The sequence below is a fragment of the Myodes glareolus genome, chromosome 6, assembly GCF_982192425.1.
Source record: "Myodes glareolus chromosome 6, mMyoGla1.1, whole genome shotgun sequence".
Taxonomy (NCBI): domain Eukaryota; kingdom Metazoa; phylum Chordata; class Mammalia; order Rodentia; family Cricetidae; genus Myodes; species Myodes glareolus.
The window spans coordinates 118,037,607-118,052,467 of NC_142031.1; the positions used below are offsets into that span (position 1 = coordinate 118,037,607).

At 41.3% G+C, this 14,861-nt stretch overlaps 1 protein-coding gene across 3 annotated transcripts in view; it reads left to right on the forward strand.

Moving 5' to 3' along the window:
- Ube3c (ubiquitin protein ligase E3C) overlaps positions 1 to 14,317 on the forward strand; it is a 95,886-nt gene extending 81,569 nt beyond the window's left edge. For all 3 annotated transcript variants that reach the window (XM_085691087.2, XM_085691088.2, XM_048440171.3), the window contains exons 22-23: positions 2,444 to 2,574; positions 12,861 to 14,317. In XM_085691087.2, coding sequence (XP_085547213.1) covers positions 2,444 to 2,574; positions 12,861 to 13,031 — 302 coding nt within the window. In that variant the 3' untranslated portion in view covers positions 13,032 to 14,317. The remainder of the gene's footprint in view (positions 1 to 2,443; positions 2,575 to 12,860) is intronic.
- Positions 14,318 to 14,861: the final 544 nt, after the last annotated feature.

Sequence of the window (14,861 nt, forward strand, 5' to 3'; positions counted from 1 at the left end):
GAAGAAGCGGGGAAAGAAGGAGAAGAAGAAAAAAAGAAAACAACCCTGTGTGGAGAAAAAAAGAATTGATCATTCCACTGACTGCATCCAAAATTCTAGATTACAAATGGACCCAGTAATGTAAATATAAGGCATATATAATGAAAACTGCAAAAAGAGTTGTAAGAAATTAAAGGAGATCTAGCAGGGCAGTAGAGGCACATCTTTAACCCCATCACTCGGAAGGCAGGGGTAGGTGGATCTCTAAATTAAGTTCAAGGCCAGCCTGGTCTACTGAGTTCTAGGATAACCAGAGCTACACAGAGAAACTCTGATAATGAAGCAATTAGAAAATGAAAGAAAGGAAAAAGGAAATTCAAGGAGATCTAAATAAACAGAGAAACTGTTTTCTTTGACTGGAAAACTTATATTATTAAAATAGTAATTATCTCCAAATTGACCTATTAATTCAATCTAATTGTGTGATTTTATGTGTCTGTTTTGCTTCCAATGTATGTCTGTGCATCACATGTTTGCCTGGTGCTCACAGAAGCCAGAAGCATCAGATTCCCTGGAGCTTATCAGACATTGGGCTTGAGAGATGACTTAGTGGTTAAGAATACTGACTGCTGTTTGAGAGGACATTCTTTTCCCAGAACCTACATGGTAGCTCACAACTATACTCTAGTTCCAGGAGTCCCCCTTCTGCTATCCATTTATAATGTATGCACATGGTGTATATACATACACATATATACATGGTGTATATACATACATATATACATGCATGCATACAATATACAAGGGGCTGGAGAGATGGCTCAGATGTTAACAGCCCAGGCTGTTCTTCCAGAGGTCCTGAGTTCAATTCCCAGCAACTACATGGTGTCTCACAACCATCTGTAATAAGATCTTCTGGCATGCAAGCATACATGCAGGCAGAAGACTGTCTATATAATAAATAAAATTTAAAAATAGTTTTGAAAATATAACTTTAAATTAAGAAAAGAACCAGATTAACAGCTGGTTGGGGTGGCAAATCTGGGCTACAAAGTGAGACTCTATCAAAAACAGAAATTAGCAGGTGGAATGGGAAGAGAAAGGAAAGGAGAGAGAAGGAAAAACCCAATTCAGGTTACTGTGTTCTGTTAAATGGTGTTTTGTATATACCATCTGTGAAGGTAGAAACAGAGGTCAGAGATGGCTGTAGGATCTTTGTGAGAAAATGAAAATGTTCTAAATCTAGTTATATTAGTCACTGAAATGTATATGTTTATTTGTGTGTGTGCATTTGTTCTGTAGTTATTGTTGCTTTAAACCCGAACTCTAAACTTATATAAAAGCAAATAATGCCAAAAGTCATAATGTCTGCACTCTCAGGTCATATGTTTAAGAAAATGCCATTGTTCTGACCTTTCTTTGCCAAGAACTTGCCCTGGGTTATTTGACCTTCCTTGACTTGCACTGAGAGCTTATACCTTTAAGGATTCCAGCTATTCCAGTAAATAGATTTAAAATAATAACCATATTCATTTTGGTGCCAATTAATGCACTTAAGATACCTTATTGATGTTATTTCTGTAGTGGATTAACAATGAGAGAACAATATGTAGCAATTATTTTAGTTTTAGAAAGCACTTAATGAGATTAAAAACTCTAAGTAGCAGATAGTACATTTTAGAATTGTGTCTAATCACAGGCAGGGCTGGTTGTCAGCTGTACTCTGAACCTTATTATCAGAAGGAGAGGCAATAAAATTATGAAGACATGGAGATCACATTGGCCAAATGCCTAGCTCTCTGAGAAATAAGATGTGTCTACCATTTTAGATGTGTAGCCAAGTGTCAGTTCCTACCCAGGAAGGAGTTGTTGGTTTCTAGCATTCGTTAGGCATCATTTCATGTTCTCATCATGCTTATTCTGGCTCAGAGTTGCTCTGTCATGGTTGGTCACATCTGCCCTCCACCAAGAACCAGAGGCAAGTGTCTTAGTTAGGGTTTCTGTTGCTGTGAAGAGACACCATGACCATGGCAACTCTTGTAAAGAAAACATTTAATTGGGGCGGCTTTCTTAAAGTTTCAGAGTTTTAGTTCATTGTCATCATGGCAGGGAGCATGGCGACGTGCTAGCAGACATACTGCTGGCTACATCTTGACCTGCCAGGAGCAGGAAGTCAACTAACTCACCGGGCGGTATTCCAAACATAGGAAACCTCAAAGTCTGCCCCCATGGTAATACACTTCCTCCAACAAGCGACACCTCCTAATAGTACCACTTCCTGCTAGATCATGGGAGCCAATTGCATTCAGACTACTGCAGCAAGTATCTTCCAGTTTGGCTCTTAGTAAACCCACTCTCATCTCTGAAAGTCCCCTCAAAACATGGATGTCATACTTCCAATTTTTTTGCTCCTGCTTCTGTATTGATTTTATTTTTAATGCATAATGTGCTCATTTTGTCATAGGGGGCTATTCTGCTGATCATCCTGTCATTAAAATCTTTTGGAGAGTTGTAGAAGGTTTCACTGATGAAGAAAAACGCAAGTTACTCAAGTTTGTAACAAGTTGCTCTCGCCCGCCTCTCCTGGGGTTTAAGGTATGCATCTTTCATGCTATTTATTTTAAACCATACAGGCCTGGCCACTCTATGTTTGTTGTCTTTTGTCCGATTGTAAGTACTAAGTGCTGTGATAATTGTACTTAGGATTGTATCTAGAGAGCCTGTATTCAGATAGGCTGCCTGCAGTTGAAATCATCAGCCTCAGGTCATGGTGATCTTTTTCCACTCTCAATTGACGAATATACAGCCTAAACATTGGTAATGGTTGTTACTTCCACTTGCTTTACATTATCCTAGCTCCGTTTGATTACTTCTGAAAATTAGTATTAATCTTACATAACTTGGCCTACCTGTTGTTTTTAGTAATTAAAGTTATTGGGGGTTTGGGGAAGTAGTTCAATTAATTAGTAAATACTCGCCATGCAAGCAGGAGGAGCTAAATTCATTACATAGTATCTACCAGGCAAGGTGTTACATGCCTTTAATCCTAGCAGTCAGGTTGACCAGGACTTTGATATCTGTGGGTTGGAGACCAGCCTGATCTATATAGTGAGTTCCAAGGTAGTCAGAGCCAGTGAGACCTTGCTCTCTCCAAAACAAAACAGATAACCAGTATTCAAATGTTGGGCTTGTAATCTCAGCACTAGAAAAGTAGAGATGGGAGAGCCTGCTAGCAAGCTTGAAGTTCAGTGGGAGACCTCCCTCAAAACACGAGTGAAGGGCCAGCATGATGACTTAGCTGGTAAAGTCACTTTCCCTGCCTGTTTGTCTGCTTGAGTCTAATCCTGGTTCAGTACTGTGCTTTGGTGATGCCAGCACTCCCACAGTACATTGGGAATGGGAGACTGGAAGCTCCCAGGTAACTAACCTTGGTATGCAATACAGAAGAAATGAGGCATTCTGCTTTGAAAGGAAGTAGAAGGAGAGAATATATTCCTTAAAGTTGTCCTCTAGCCTTAGTATACACTATACTGCACACACATACATTTTATTTATATATATCAGATGGAGGGCAGTCGAGGAAGTCACCCAACCTCTTGCATCTACATACATACTCATACCCACCCACACAACATATCACACACAAAAAAGGTTGCTTGAGAGACATTTAGTGATATTTCCTATATTCATTATAAAGTAATATGAAGCGGCATTCATACTTGAGGACTATACATAGTGGAGCCAGCAAGATGTTCTAGCAGGGCCTGTTAAGATATCTCACTGAGAAAAGGCACTTGTTGCCAAAACTAACAACCTGTGCTCAATCCCCAAAACCCATGTGATAGAAGGAAAAAAACAAGCTCCTAAAGGTTATCCTCTGACCTCCACACCCTTGCTTACACACGTATATCATGCAAACACACACAACAAATAAGTGTATTAAAAATTTTAGATGGACAGAGTGATGTACACCTTGGTCAGAGCACTTGGGAGGCAGAGAGGCAGGTGGATATCTATGATTTCTGAGCCAGCCAGAGTTAAATGGTAAGATCCTGTCTCAAAAACAAAGATGGCTCAGGTGTACATACACATATGAAACCAGCAAGCCAGGCAGTGGTGGCGCACGCCTTTAATCCCAGCACTCGGGAGGCAGAGACAGGAGGATCTCTGTGAGTTCGAGACCAGCCTGGTCTACAAGAGCTAGTTCCAGGACAGGCACCAAAGCCACAGAGAAACCCTGTCTCGAAAAAAACAAAACAAAACAAAAAAATGAAACCAGCATAATTATTCAGTGGTTAAACTACTGCTAAGCCTGGTGGACTGAGTTTAATCAGTCCCCAGGATCCCCATGGGTGGGTGGGTGAGTGATTTTTTTAAAAAACCAGTATACTTGGAGCTGGAGAGATGGCTTGGAGGTTAAGAGCACCGACTGCTCTTCCAGAGGTCCTGAGTTCAGTTCCCAGCAACCACAGGGTGGCTCACAGCCATCCATAATGAGATCTGGCTCCCTTTTCTGCCATGCAGACAGAGCACTGTATATATAATAAATAAGTAAATCTTTAAATATTAATATGAACAAATTAAAATGAACAAAAGAGAGACCCCAATTTCAAACAAAGTTGAAGGCAAGGACTAATACCAAAGGCTGTCCTCTACCTCCTGTACACGTGCTGTGGCAAAATTGGAAAAGACTTTCTTTGCCCACGCTAACCACTGACATGACCATGTTTGCTCTATAGTTTTGAGTCATTTCAAAGCAGGTTAGGGACATTTCTTTTTCCCTCTTACTGGATATTTTACTTCATATTTCCCTAAAATGGATATTCCTGTAAATCACCACAATTCATTGATCAACAATAGAGAAATTTACCCATGATGTATTAACACCATGGTTTAGAGTCTGGCTGTTCAATCTATAACTAGCAACATTGGAGAACTTGCTAGAAACAGACATTTGTATGCCCTTGGGATCAGCTACCTTATACTACTGTGTTGAGCTAGGCAGCCATGTTTTTAACCTCTTCCAGGTATCTGAGGCTTGGTGAAATGATGTCACTTGTCCCTTAATGTCCCATGTAGAATTTGTCTTCTAGGTAAGGATCTAGTGCAATGCCACACAGGGCATGCATGGGCATGATTTTTTTGTTTTGTTTTGTTTTATGGCTCAGTTAGTTCAAGCTACCCTTGAACTCACTATTTAACCCAGGCTGGCCTCAAACTCTTCAGTTCTGCTGCTTTGGTCTCTTGAGTGCTGGGGTTTAGGGCATATGTTACCTTACCAGGTTAGGTGTGTTCTTTTGTTTCCTTCCATCTATGTGTTCTGGACAGTTTGGGTAGGTATAAGCAGATTCTTTTGACAGAGTTTTGGGGTATCATTTCAAGTAGTGTGCTCAGGATAAATGACAGCATTGGTTATGATGACCCAACCTAGAAGAAGGCCAAGGGTCATCTGGTAATGGACACCATGAACTGAAGATATTCAGAAATTTAAAAGAAACAAATTACTGTATTATGAATCAGAAAGTGTGAGCATTGACATCTTGCTGTGACTTCTACCACATGAAATACCCTTAAAGGCAGAGCTCTAAAGATAGATGTAGGGCAGATGGCAGAAGGAAAAACTCATTGAGGGTGTGGACATGTTCCAAACATGGATAGTGGGGATAGTGGCACAAATGTAGCAGTTTTCTAGATTACTGAATTATAAATTTAATGACTAAATTCTAAAGTAGGCAGATTGCAGTTTTTAAACCGTTTTTTAAAAATGGACAGTGGGCTGGGCAGTGTTGCGCATGGCTTTAATCCCAGCACTTGGAAGGCAGAAGCGGCTTGTCTACAAAGCGAGTTCTAGGATAGCTAGGACTGTTACACAGAAAAACTCTGTCTCAAAAAAAAAAAACACAAAAAAACCCCAAAAACAAAAAACAAAACAGTCGGTCAGTAAAACATCTCAATTAGTACTCAGGTGAAGATTGGAGGAAGATCTGCACAGCTGCCAGCAGCTCATTTTTCACAGGAAGCAGCTGTCTGTACTGCTGGGTTTGGAGACAGTAATGAGAAAGATCTGTTCAGCTGGGCAGTGGTGGTGCACCACCTTTAATCCCGCCACCTGAGAGACAGAGGCAGGTGGATCTCTAAGTTGAAGGCCAGACTGGTCTACATGTTTCAGGACAGCCAGGACTACACAGAGAAACCCTGTCTCAAAGCAAAAGAAAAAAAAAAATAAAAGAAGGAAGAAACATCAAATAGGTAGGCCAGTAATCATGTGACTCTTCCAAGTTACTGGTAAAAGGTAAAGAACCAGTTATATTGACAGAAATAGAGAGTAAAGATAATATCAGGTGAGCTGCAGAGATGCTCAGCAGTTACGAGCACTGGCCACTCTTGGGACTCAGGTTCAGTTCCCAGCAATATGACAGCTCACAACCATCTGTTGTAACACCAGTTCCAACGGATCTTCTAGCCTCTGCAGGTACCAGGCAGTGTTTTACACAAACGTAATGCAGGTAAGACACCCACACACCTAAAATTAAAATAAGTCTTTTAAAAAATGACAAGATTGAATGCTAGCATGATCTACAAAGTGAGTTCTAGAACAACCTAGTTACACAGAGAAACCGTATCTTAAAAGCAACAACTACAAAAAAAGTTGTCAAAAATCATGAAAGAGAAACTATAAAAACAAGAGAAGCATGAACTCTTCAATAAAGACCTATGAAAGAAAAAGCAATATGGTAATGCATATCTGTAATCCTGGCACTTTGTGAGGCTGAGGCAGAAAGGTTAGTTGTTCCAAACCATCCCATAATACATAGCAAGATCCTCTCTTCCAGAAAAGAATTCCATATTAGTTTTTACAGTTATCATGTCAGACATCAGAGTTTAAAAAGCAAGTTGACCTTGTGACTTCTCAGAGGTGCCTCTGAGTGCTCCAGAGCAGACAGACATGGAGAGGGAGGACATGGGCGTAGGTCTACTGTGCTGCAGATAGCAAGAAACTCACAGAACACCTCTGTGCCCAGTATTGGGGAAGAACAACATCTGCTAAAACTAATTAGAACTTAGTATGTTTAATAAGTAGAATTGTTGCAGAAAAAAGAAATCATTAAATGCTATAGAAAAATTGTTAAGTTACCATCGGGCCACACAGTAAATTGATGTTTTTTTTCTCTCTGAATTAATACAAATTCCCATTGTATTGTATTTAATTATGTATAAAGTACTGCCCTTGACTCAGATTTTAGTAAAGAACTTCATTATTTTACTTTTAAGACTCCCAAGTAGGAAACCCAATTAACATTATGAAAGAAATAATAAAATAGGACATTTTCTTGGCAGTGCTGACACACACCTTTAATCCCAGCACCCAGGAGGCAGAAGCAGACAAATCTCTGAGTTTAAGACCAGCCTGGCTACTTAGTGAGTTCCAGGACAGCCAAGGCTACAAGAAACCCTGTCTCCAGAAACCAAAAGAAGAGCGGGAAGAAGGGAGGGGAGAGGAGAGAGGAGAAGTAGGACTGACTCGAAGTTCACGGTGTTTCACTGTGAAGTGTATCTGGAGCTTTTCATTTACAGAGGTATTGCTGACCCTGCCATCAAATATGTCTGTCTGGTTTGTGGTAGGTTTGTTTTGTTGGTGGTGGATTTGGGTGGTGGGGTGTTTGTTTTTTCGAGACATGGTTTCTTTGTGTAGTAGCCCTGACTGTCCTGGAACTCACTCTGTAAACCAGGCTGACCTTGAACCCAAAAAGATCTGCCTGCACCTGCCTCCTGAGTCCTAGGAATTTTTGTTTGTTTGTTTCCTTGTTTTGGTTTGGTTTTGGGTTTTGTTTTTTGTGGGTTTTTGTTTGTTTGTTTTTTGAAACAGCGCTAGCTGTCCTGGAACTTGCTCTGTAGACCAGGCTATCCTCAAACTCGTAGAGATTCACCTGCCTTTGCCTCCCACGTTCTGGGATCAAATCTGTGAGCACCAGCGAGCAAATCTGTGGTGTCTTTATTTTTATCCTCAAGTGTTTGAAAAACTGGCTGCCCTTGTGTACTCAGAACTACATTCTTTGCTTCCTATTTATGAGAGATTCATAGTGGCTCAATATGTTGTAATTAAGGATAAAACGAGAATGTTTTATTCTTGTTTATGTTTTGTTTTTGAGACAGTATTGTTACTGTATTTCAGCCAGCTTCTATTTCACTGAAACAGAACTTGAAGTTGTCCAGGTTGGCCTTGGGATTTATAACAGACCTCTTGCCTCAGCCTCCCAAGTGCAGGAATTTGCAGGTATATCACCCCACAGTCATACCCCAATAAGGGTTTTAGTTCATCTAGGTCTTGTTTGTTTGAGACAGGGTCTCTTGTTTTATAGCTCAGCCTCCCAAGTGTTTGGACTAAGGACATATACCATTACACCTGGCCATTTCCAGGTTGTGTTCTTACCCAATTGAGGAAAACATAAAACACATGCTGAGTTCAAGAGGTACATCCAGCAGTCTGCTGAAGTGGCAGTTCCAGACAACTGAGTGTGTCATGCCTTTTGCTGCTTCCTGCAGAGCCCTTGTTTAAATTCTGTTCTTTGTTCTGCTGTAATGGCTGTAAGGTATCTACTGTTTCTTACACTATTGGATTTGTTTTTCCTTCTAACAAAATCTATGTTTTCAAGATAGTAAATGGGAATCAGTGCTTAGGTAGAAGAATAAAAACATCTGTTTCTTCCTATTCGGGCACTGTTACATCTTATTTTATTCACTGTCACAAGCTACTGTTTTTATTCAGCATTATCTTGGGCTGGAGATATAGGCACTTGCTTAGCATATGTTGTAATTTAGAAAAAGTGGCACCAGAGAGAAACACACCATGTGACAGAGCTCAGGTGGAAGGGTTTTTTATTGGGCGATAGTGAATGGGAAAGGAGGGGAAGGAGAGAGGGGAGACAGGCCTCTTGGGGATAGGAGTAACAGGAGAGAAGTGAGGAGAGAGAGAGATGGGGGGGTGTAGGGTCCTTTTAAAAGGAAACATAATGAATGTATGCAGGAGGTTGTCTTTAGTGACTGCAGCTGAGGACATATCCTGTCAAAACCCCAAGGTCAGGCCAGTACAGGTGCCTGAAGATCTTTCTGTTTCAGCCTGATCTACAGAGTGAGTTTCTGGACAGCCAGGGCTACAACACAGAGAAAACCTGTCTCAAAAAAGAAGAAGAAAATGCTCTACAACAGTAATTTTTTTTCAACCTTCCTAATGCTATGACCTAATACAGTTTCTCATATTGTGATGACCCCCAATTATCAAGTCAATTTTTATGCTATTTCATAACTGTTATTTTGCTACTGTTGCAAGTCATAATGTAAATATCTGTGTTTTCCAATGGTCTTAGAAAGGGTCATGACCCACAGAGTAAGAACATTCTGATCTCAGGTAGACTTTTTCCTCAACTAAGTTACTCTCAGTTGACATAAAACTTAGCACAGAAAGCTAAAGTTTTTCCAATGCTGGAATGACAGACAGCTTGAAATACTTTGAGTGAACATTGTAGTGTCCCATCATGTGGCCTTAAATAACTGGCCTTCACTCCAGTCACAGCACCTGAAGAGCAGATCCAGAATCTTTTACCAGCCAGAGGTATAGCTACCATTTGGCTCCCCAGGGCCTCATCTTATAGACATTTGCAATGAGGGGTGAACTAGGCAGGGATTTGAAATCTGTACCAAACAGGTGGGAGAGTAAGCCAGTTCAGGGCAGTCTCTGCTTTGTTGTTCTGTGTTGGAGAAGAGTACGGTCACGTCTCAGGTATGAGAAATGAGGTGTACCATCTGACCTTTCTTTCTTTGGATCTCATGCACAAGTCTGCAGTTACCATCGACATCTAACGGATATATATTTAGCCTACAGACAAGTGCAATGGTTAACTTAGTCACGCAATTCTTGCTAAGTGTAAAGATCACCTGTCATCCATCCTAGTTTCTTGGAGGTAGAGGCAGGAGAATCAGGAGTTAAGTCATTCTTGACTACATAATGAGTTCAAGGTCAGCCCAGAATACACAAATAAGTCTCAAGCCAAAAGTAGTGTTCACAGTCTTGTTATTTATGCAGTAGTAAAACTGCATGTGTACCTATCAGGAGTTTGTGTGCTCCTATGCAGTAGGAACACTGTGTGCTACTCAGAGTCGTAAGACACAGTGACAGAAAATACCCAAGGCACAAGAGTGGTGGTTGTGATGTGCTGATACAATACAAGAGAAGGAAACATACTTTCTTCTTTGCTTTAACTGTCAGGACACACCTAAGGGATCTGGGTACTAACACATATAAATGAGGGGTTTTATGTTGTACACTAAAGATAACCACCAGGCAGTGGTGGCACACACCTTCAATCCCATCACTCAGGAGGCAGAGGCAGGTGGATCTCTAGAACTCAAGGTCAGCCTGATCTTACAGAGCAAGTTCCAAGACAGCCAGGGCTACACAGAGAAACCCTGCCTGAAAACAACAATGACAATAACAACAATATAATAATACCAAAATGGAAATGGAAAGATTACTCAGTGGAGAACTAGAGAAACTGGTTCCCAGCACTCAGATGGTGGCTCACAACCATCTTTTAATTCCAGTTTCAGAGGATCCAACTCCCTCTCTGGCCTCTGAAGATATACCACACATGCATATGGTGCACACATATATATATATACATGGAGGCAGGCATGTATATGTATATTCATATATGTATGTATTCATATATGTATACATATATGTATATATGTATATTCATGCATATAAAATTAAAATAAATGAATCTTTAAGAAGAATAATAACTAGCATACACTGTCACGTCTTTAAATAGCACCATCCTGTCCTCCTTATACCCTATAGGATGTACTCAGTATTGCTGTAAACAAACTGAATGCTCTAGACTCATCTTTATGTTCCTGTCTATAGCATGATAAGATTAGAGAGACATTAGATACCAACAAATTTTCTCAGTTTTTAGGTTTGAATTTTCCCTTTTTGGCAGCAGCACTACACAGATGCAACCATTTCCTCAAATCTGATTGGCGGCAAGGTGGGAGACTCATCCCTGTACTGGGATCTAGACCCTCTATGAGTCTAGTCAACTTTAACCAAGTGATGATAGTGGCCACTTGTGACCATGGCCGTGTTTAAAGTATGTATTATCTTGTCACCAACTGAAATTTTCTAGAAGAACTTTTTTTGGTCAGCTGCTAAGTTATATCAAGAAATGATTTGTACAGGAGAGCTAGAGTAAAGTCCTCAAAGCTGTATCTTTCATTGAGTACCAGTTCTGAAGGGACCATGTATTGTTCATTAATACCTGAAAGCTATCCACTCTTGTCCTCCATCACACAAGTGCACACTGGCATTACCAGTTCAAAACAAAATAAAAAAAACATTTGTGGAGCTGGTGAGAATGCTCCGCAGGTACCTGCCACTAAGTCTGATGATTCCTGCAAGTTGTCTTCTGACACACATACTAATTCAACATAATTTTTTGTTTTGTTTTTTTTTCAAGACAGGATTTCTCTGTATAGCCTTGACTGTCCTGGAACTCACTCTGTAGACCAAGCTGGCCTCACTCACACAGATTCTCCTGCCTCTGCCTCCTGAGTCCTAGGATTAAAGCCGTTTGCCATCACCGCCCAGCTCAACTTAAGTTTTTTTTAACAACTTGAAATCATGCTGACTGCGACTGAGCCTCTTTCTGGCTTGCTGTCTGTATAGAGATTGCATTTTGCTTCCATTTCTGTTTTGTTTGTTTATGTGTGTTGTTGAAACATCTACATGGCTTCTAAGTTCAGTGTACATACTGCAGCTCATTTAAAGTATCCAGCTGACCCCTGTCCTCTTCTCCTGTAAGTTCTTTCCCTGTTGAGTGTGTTCTTTCCCCGCCCTCGCCCCCTTCCCTCTTTGGATTCCTCTTTTTTAAGATGGGTATCTTACTCTGTAACGTGGCCTAACCTCGAATCCATAATTCAGTCCTAGTCCTGCCTCAGCTTTCTGAGTACTTGATAAGAGATATGTACCAGAAGGGGCTAAGACCAGTGACTGATCTTCAGAATACTCACACGGTACCTCACAACTGTCTGCAACTACAGTTCCAGTGATCTGATGACTTCTTCTGACCTCTTTAGACGTCAGGTACCCATATGTTTCACATACATACATGCAGGCAAGATGCTCATACACGTAAAATAAAAATAAATGTATCTATCTTTGGGGGGGTTCGAGACAGGGTTTCGCTGTAGTTTTAGAGCCTGTTCTGGAACTAGCTCTTGTAGACCTCCCTAGTGCTGGAATTAAAGGTGTATGCCACCACTGCCCAGCAATAAATGTATCTTCTTTTTTAAGGTGGGCTGGTAGTCAGGCATAGTGGCTCATACCCTTAATCCCGGCACTGAGCACTCAGGAGGCAGAAGCAGGCAGATCTCTGAGTTTGAGATAGGCAAACTCTATAGGGCAAGTTCAAGGACAGTAAGGTCTGTTACAAAAAGAAGCCCTGTCTTGAAAAAAATAAATAAAATTAAACAAAAAACATAAAGAAAGGCAAAGGTTTAGGGAGGTGGCTCGGTGGTTAAGAGCCCATGCTGCTCTTGTAGAAGACCCAAGTTAAGCTCCCAGTACTCCTGTTGAGCAGCTTACAGCCACCTGTAACCTGAGCCTCAAGAGTATCCTAGCACCTCTGGTTTCTGGGTGTCTGCACTCATGCACAGACACACATACTTGTACACAAATATATTTTAAAATCTTTTTTAAAAGAAAGAATAATTTTGAGAAAGGTAGCTTCCAGAGCAACAGTACCTCTCTGGCAGAACAAGGCTCTGGTAGGCTCTCGACAGTGCCAGATCTCTCTAACCATGTCCTGTGCCCTGTCTTCCAGGAGCTGTACCCTGCGTTCTGCATTCACAATGGAGGCTCGGACCTTGAGCGGCTACCTACAGCCAGCACCTGCATGAACCTGCTGAAGCTCCCAGAATTTTATGATGAAACCCTGCTGCGAAGCAAGCTGCTTTATGCCATTGAGTGTGCTGCTGGCTTTGAGTTGAGCTGAGTTGAGCCCAGGGAACTTGATCTGACCCAGAGGCAACCAGCACCTACCAGACCCCCCCCACCCCACCCCACCCCCCAGAGCACTCAGGCGGGACCCGCGGCTCTCCTCATGCCTTCTTTCTTCTTTCTTCCCTCTCTGGTTTTTTTTTTTGTTTGTTTGTTTGTTTTTAAGATAATTTTATTGAGGCAGTCACTTACATAGATGGACGTTGCTTTTCACCTAACTTAACCATTGTTATGTGTCATGTGGCTGGTTTAGTAAGTTTGCCAAGAAGAGCACAGGTTTTTTAGACTAGTGGCAATTCAGTGAAATTAACCAAAGATGAAGCTTTGGCCTTGCTGACCCAGTTCATATCCCCTTTGGGTCAGGCACCTGTATCTGCAGACGGAATCTGGGGCTGATACGCAAAGTCCCAAGCCACTGCTTCTCATGTGGTTGATTGTTTACAAGCCTAATTATAAGAACTGAAGGCATTTTTCCTGCTGCCTTTTCCCAAAGTGATTAGGTTTGGAAAATGGATAACGCTAGTATTATTTTATTTGTGCTTTTTAAGCCATGTCCCCCCAGGTGGGACTCGCATGCTTATCTTCAGACTCCTACTGACCTGCATCATGAGGTTTGGACGTGGCTGTGTGAGTGTGAGGTGGCTGCTGCCCTCATTGCTCTTTTCCTATCTCTGCTTTGTACCTGGAGAGTTTTCCAGGGAGGTGAAGGAGGAGGGTCCCTGCACTTCCTGAGGTACTTTGTCACCTGCAGTGAGCTGGCGACTGGGGGATGTGAGCACTGCAGCTTTTATTAAAGTCATTTGAACCAAAGTGGCGGGCTGCGTCTCTCCGTGATCCACGCGCCCTCCTGGCCCGACAGTACTACCCATCTTCTTGGGTATTTTGGGGGGATTTGCCAGGCCTTAGCACCTCTGCTTCCCGCTGCTGTTTTGATAAGAAGGCAGTGACCCTGGAGTGTGTCAGGGAAGAGCATCAGGCCAGGTGATTCTTACTCAGGCACTTTATCCGGGTTCAACTTGTCTCCAGGTGACCACAACCTCTGCAAACAGGAAGCAGGGAAGCATCTAAGGAAGTCTGCATGCAAGGACCAACATGGAGCTGGTGAGGACTCCAACCCCGCATCTCTGCCAAGTCTAGCATCTTTGTGCTGTTGGGTTAGGTGGCCAGAATTAGCAATATACTTTTAAATGTGGGAAAACTGAATGACACTTTTAAGACAATAACCATTATCAGACAAAATGTATAATTTCTTAATTTGAATAATAAAGTGTTTAAATGCTATTTGTAGTCTTGATACATAGGAAGAAATAGCGTTTATCCTTGATCTTATTTTTTTGTTTGGGGATGTTTATGTTTAATGTCCTATATCTTTTAATTAGTTAATTTGTGTATTAGTATTTTAAAAGTGAAGTATCTGATACTGGAGATAAATTGGCAGTTTACATATTTGTGTTTTTTTTTCTATCAGCTCTTCTGAGCTTATTTATTTGTACGTCCTAATGGATGAATATTTACATTAAATCTTTTTCCCCAAGATTGTGTTGGAGTGCTACCCCAGGTCACTGGTCACTTGTATTCTGCTGTAGTAGACAGGTCACATAAGTGTGCAGTATAGAAAACCACGCAGCCTGTGGTCCCTTGCATTCAGCCAGTCCTGGAATACCCACTAAGAGTGAGGAGCTCAGGTACCAGTTCTCAGTGGGTCTTAGATTAAATTGCTAAGAAAAAAAGAAACCTTTCTAAATTAAGATTCTTATGTCTTCATTGTTCTAGGTGTCTTTGTGTTTTGTCTTATTTTGCTTACTTTGGGTAACTTTTTTCTGAG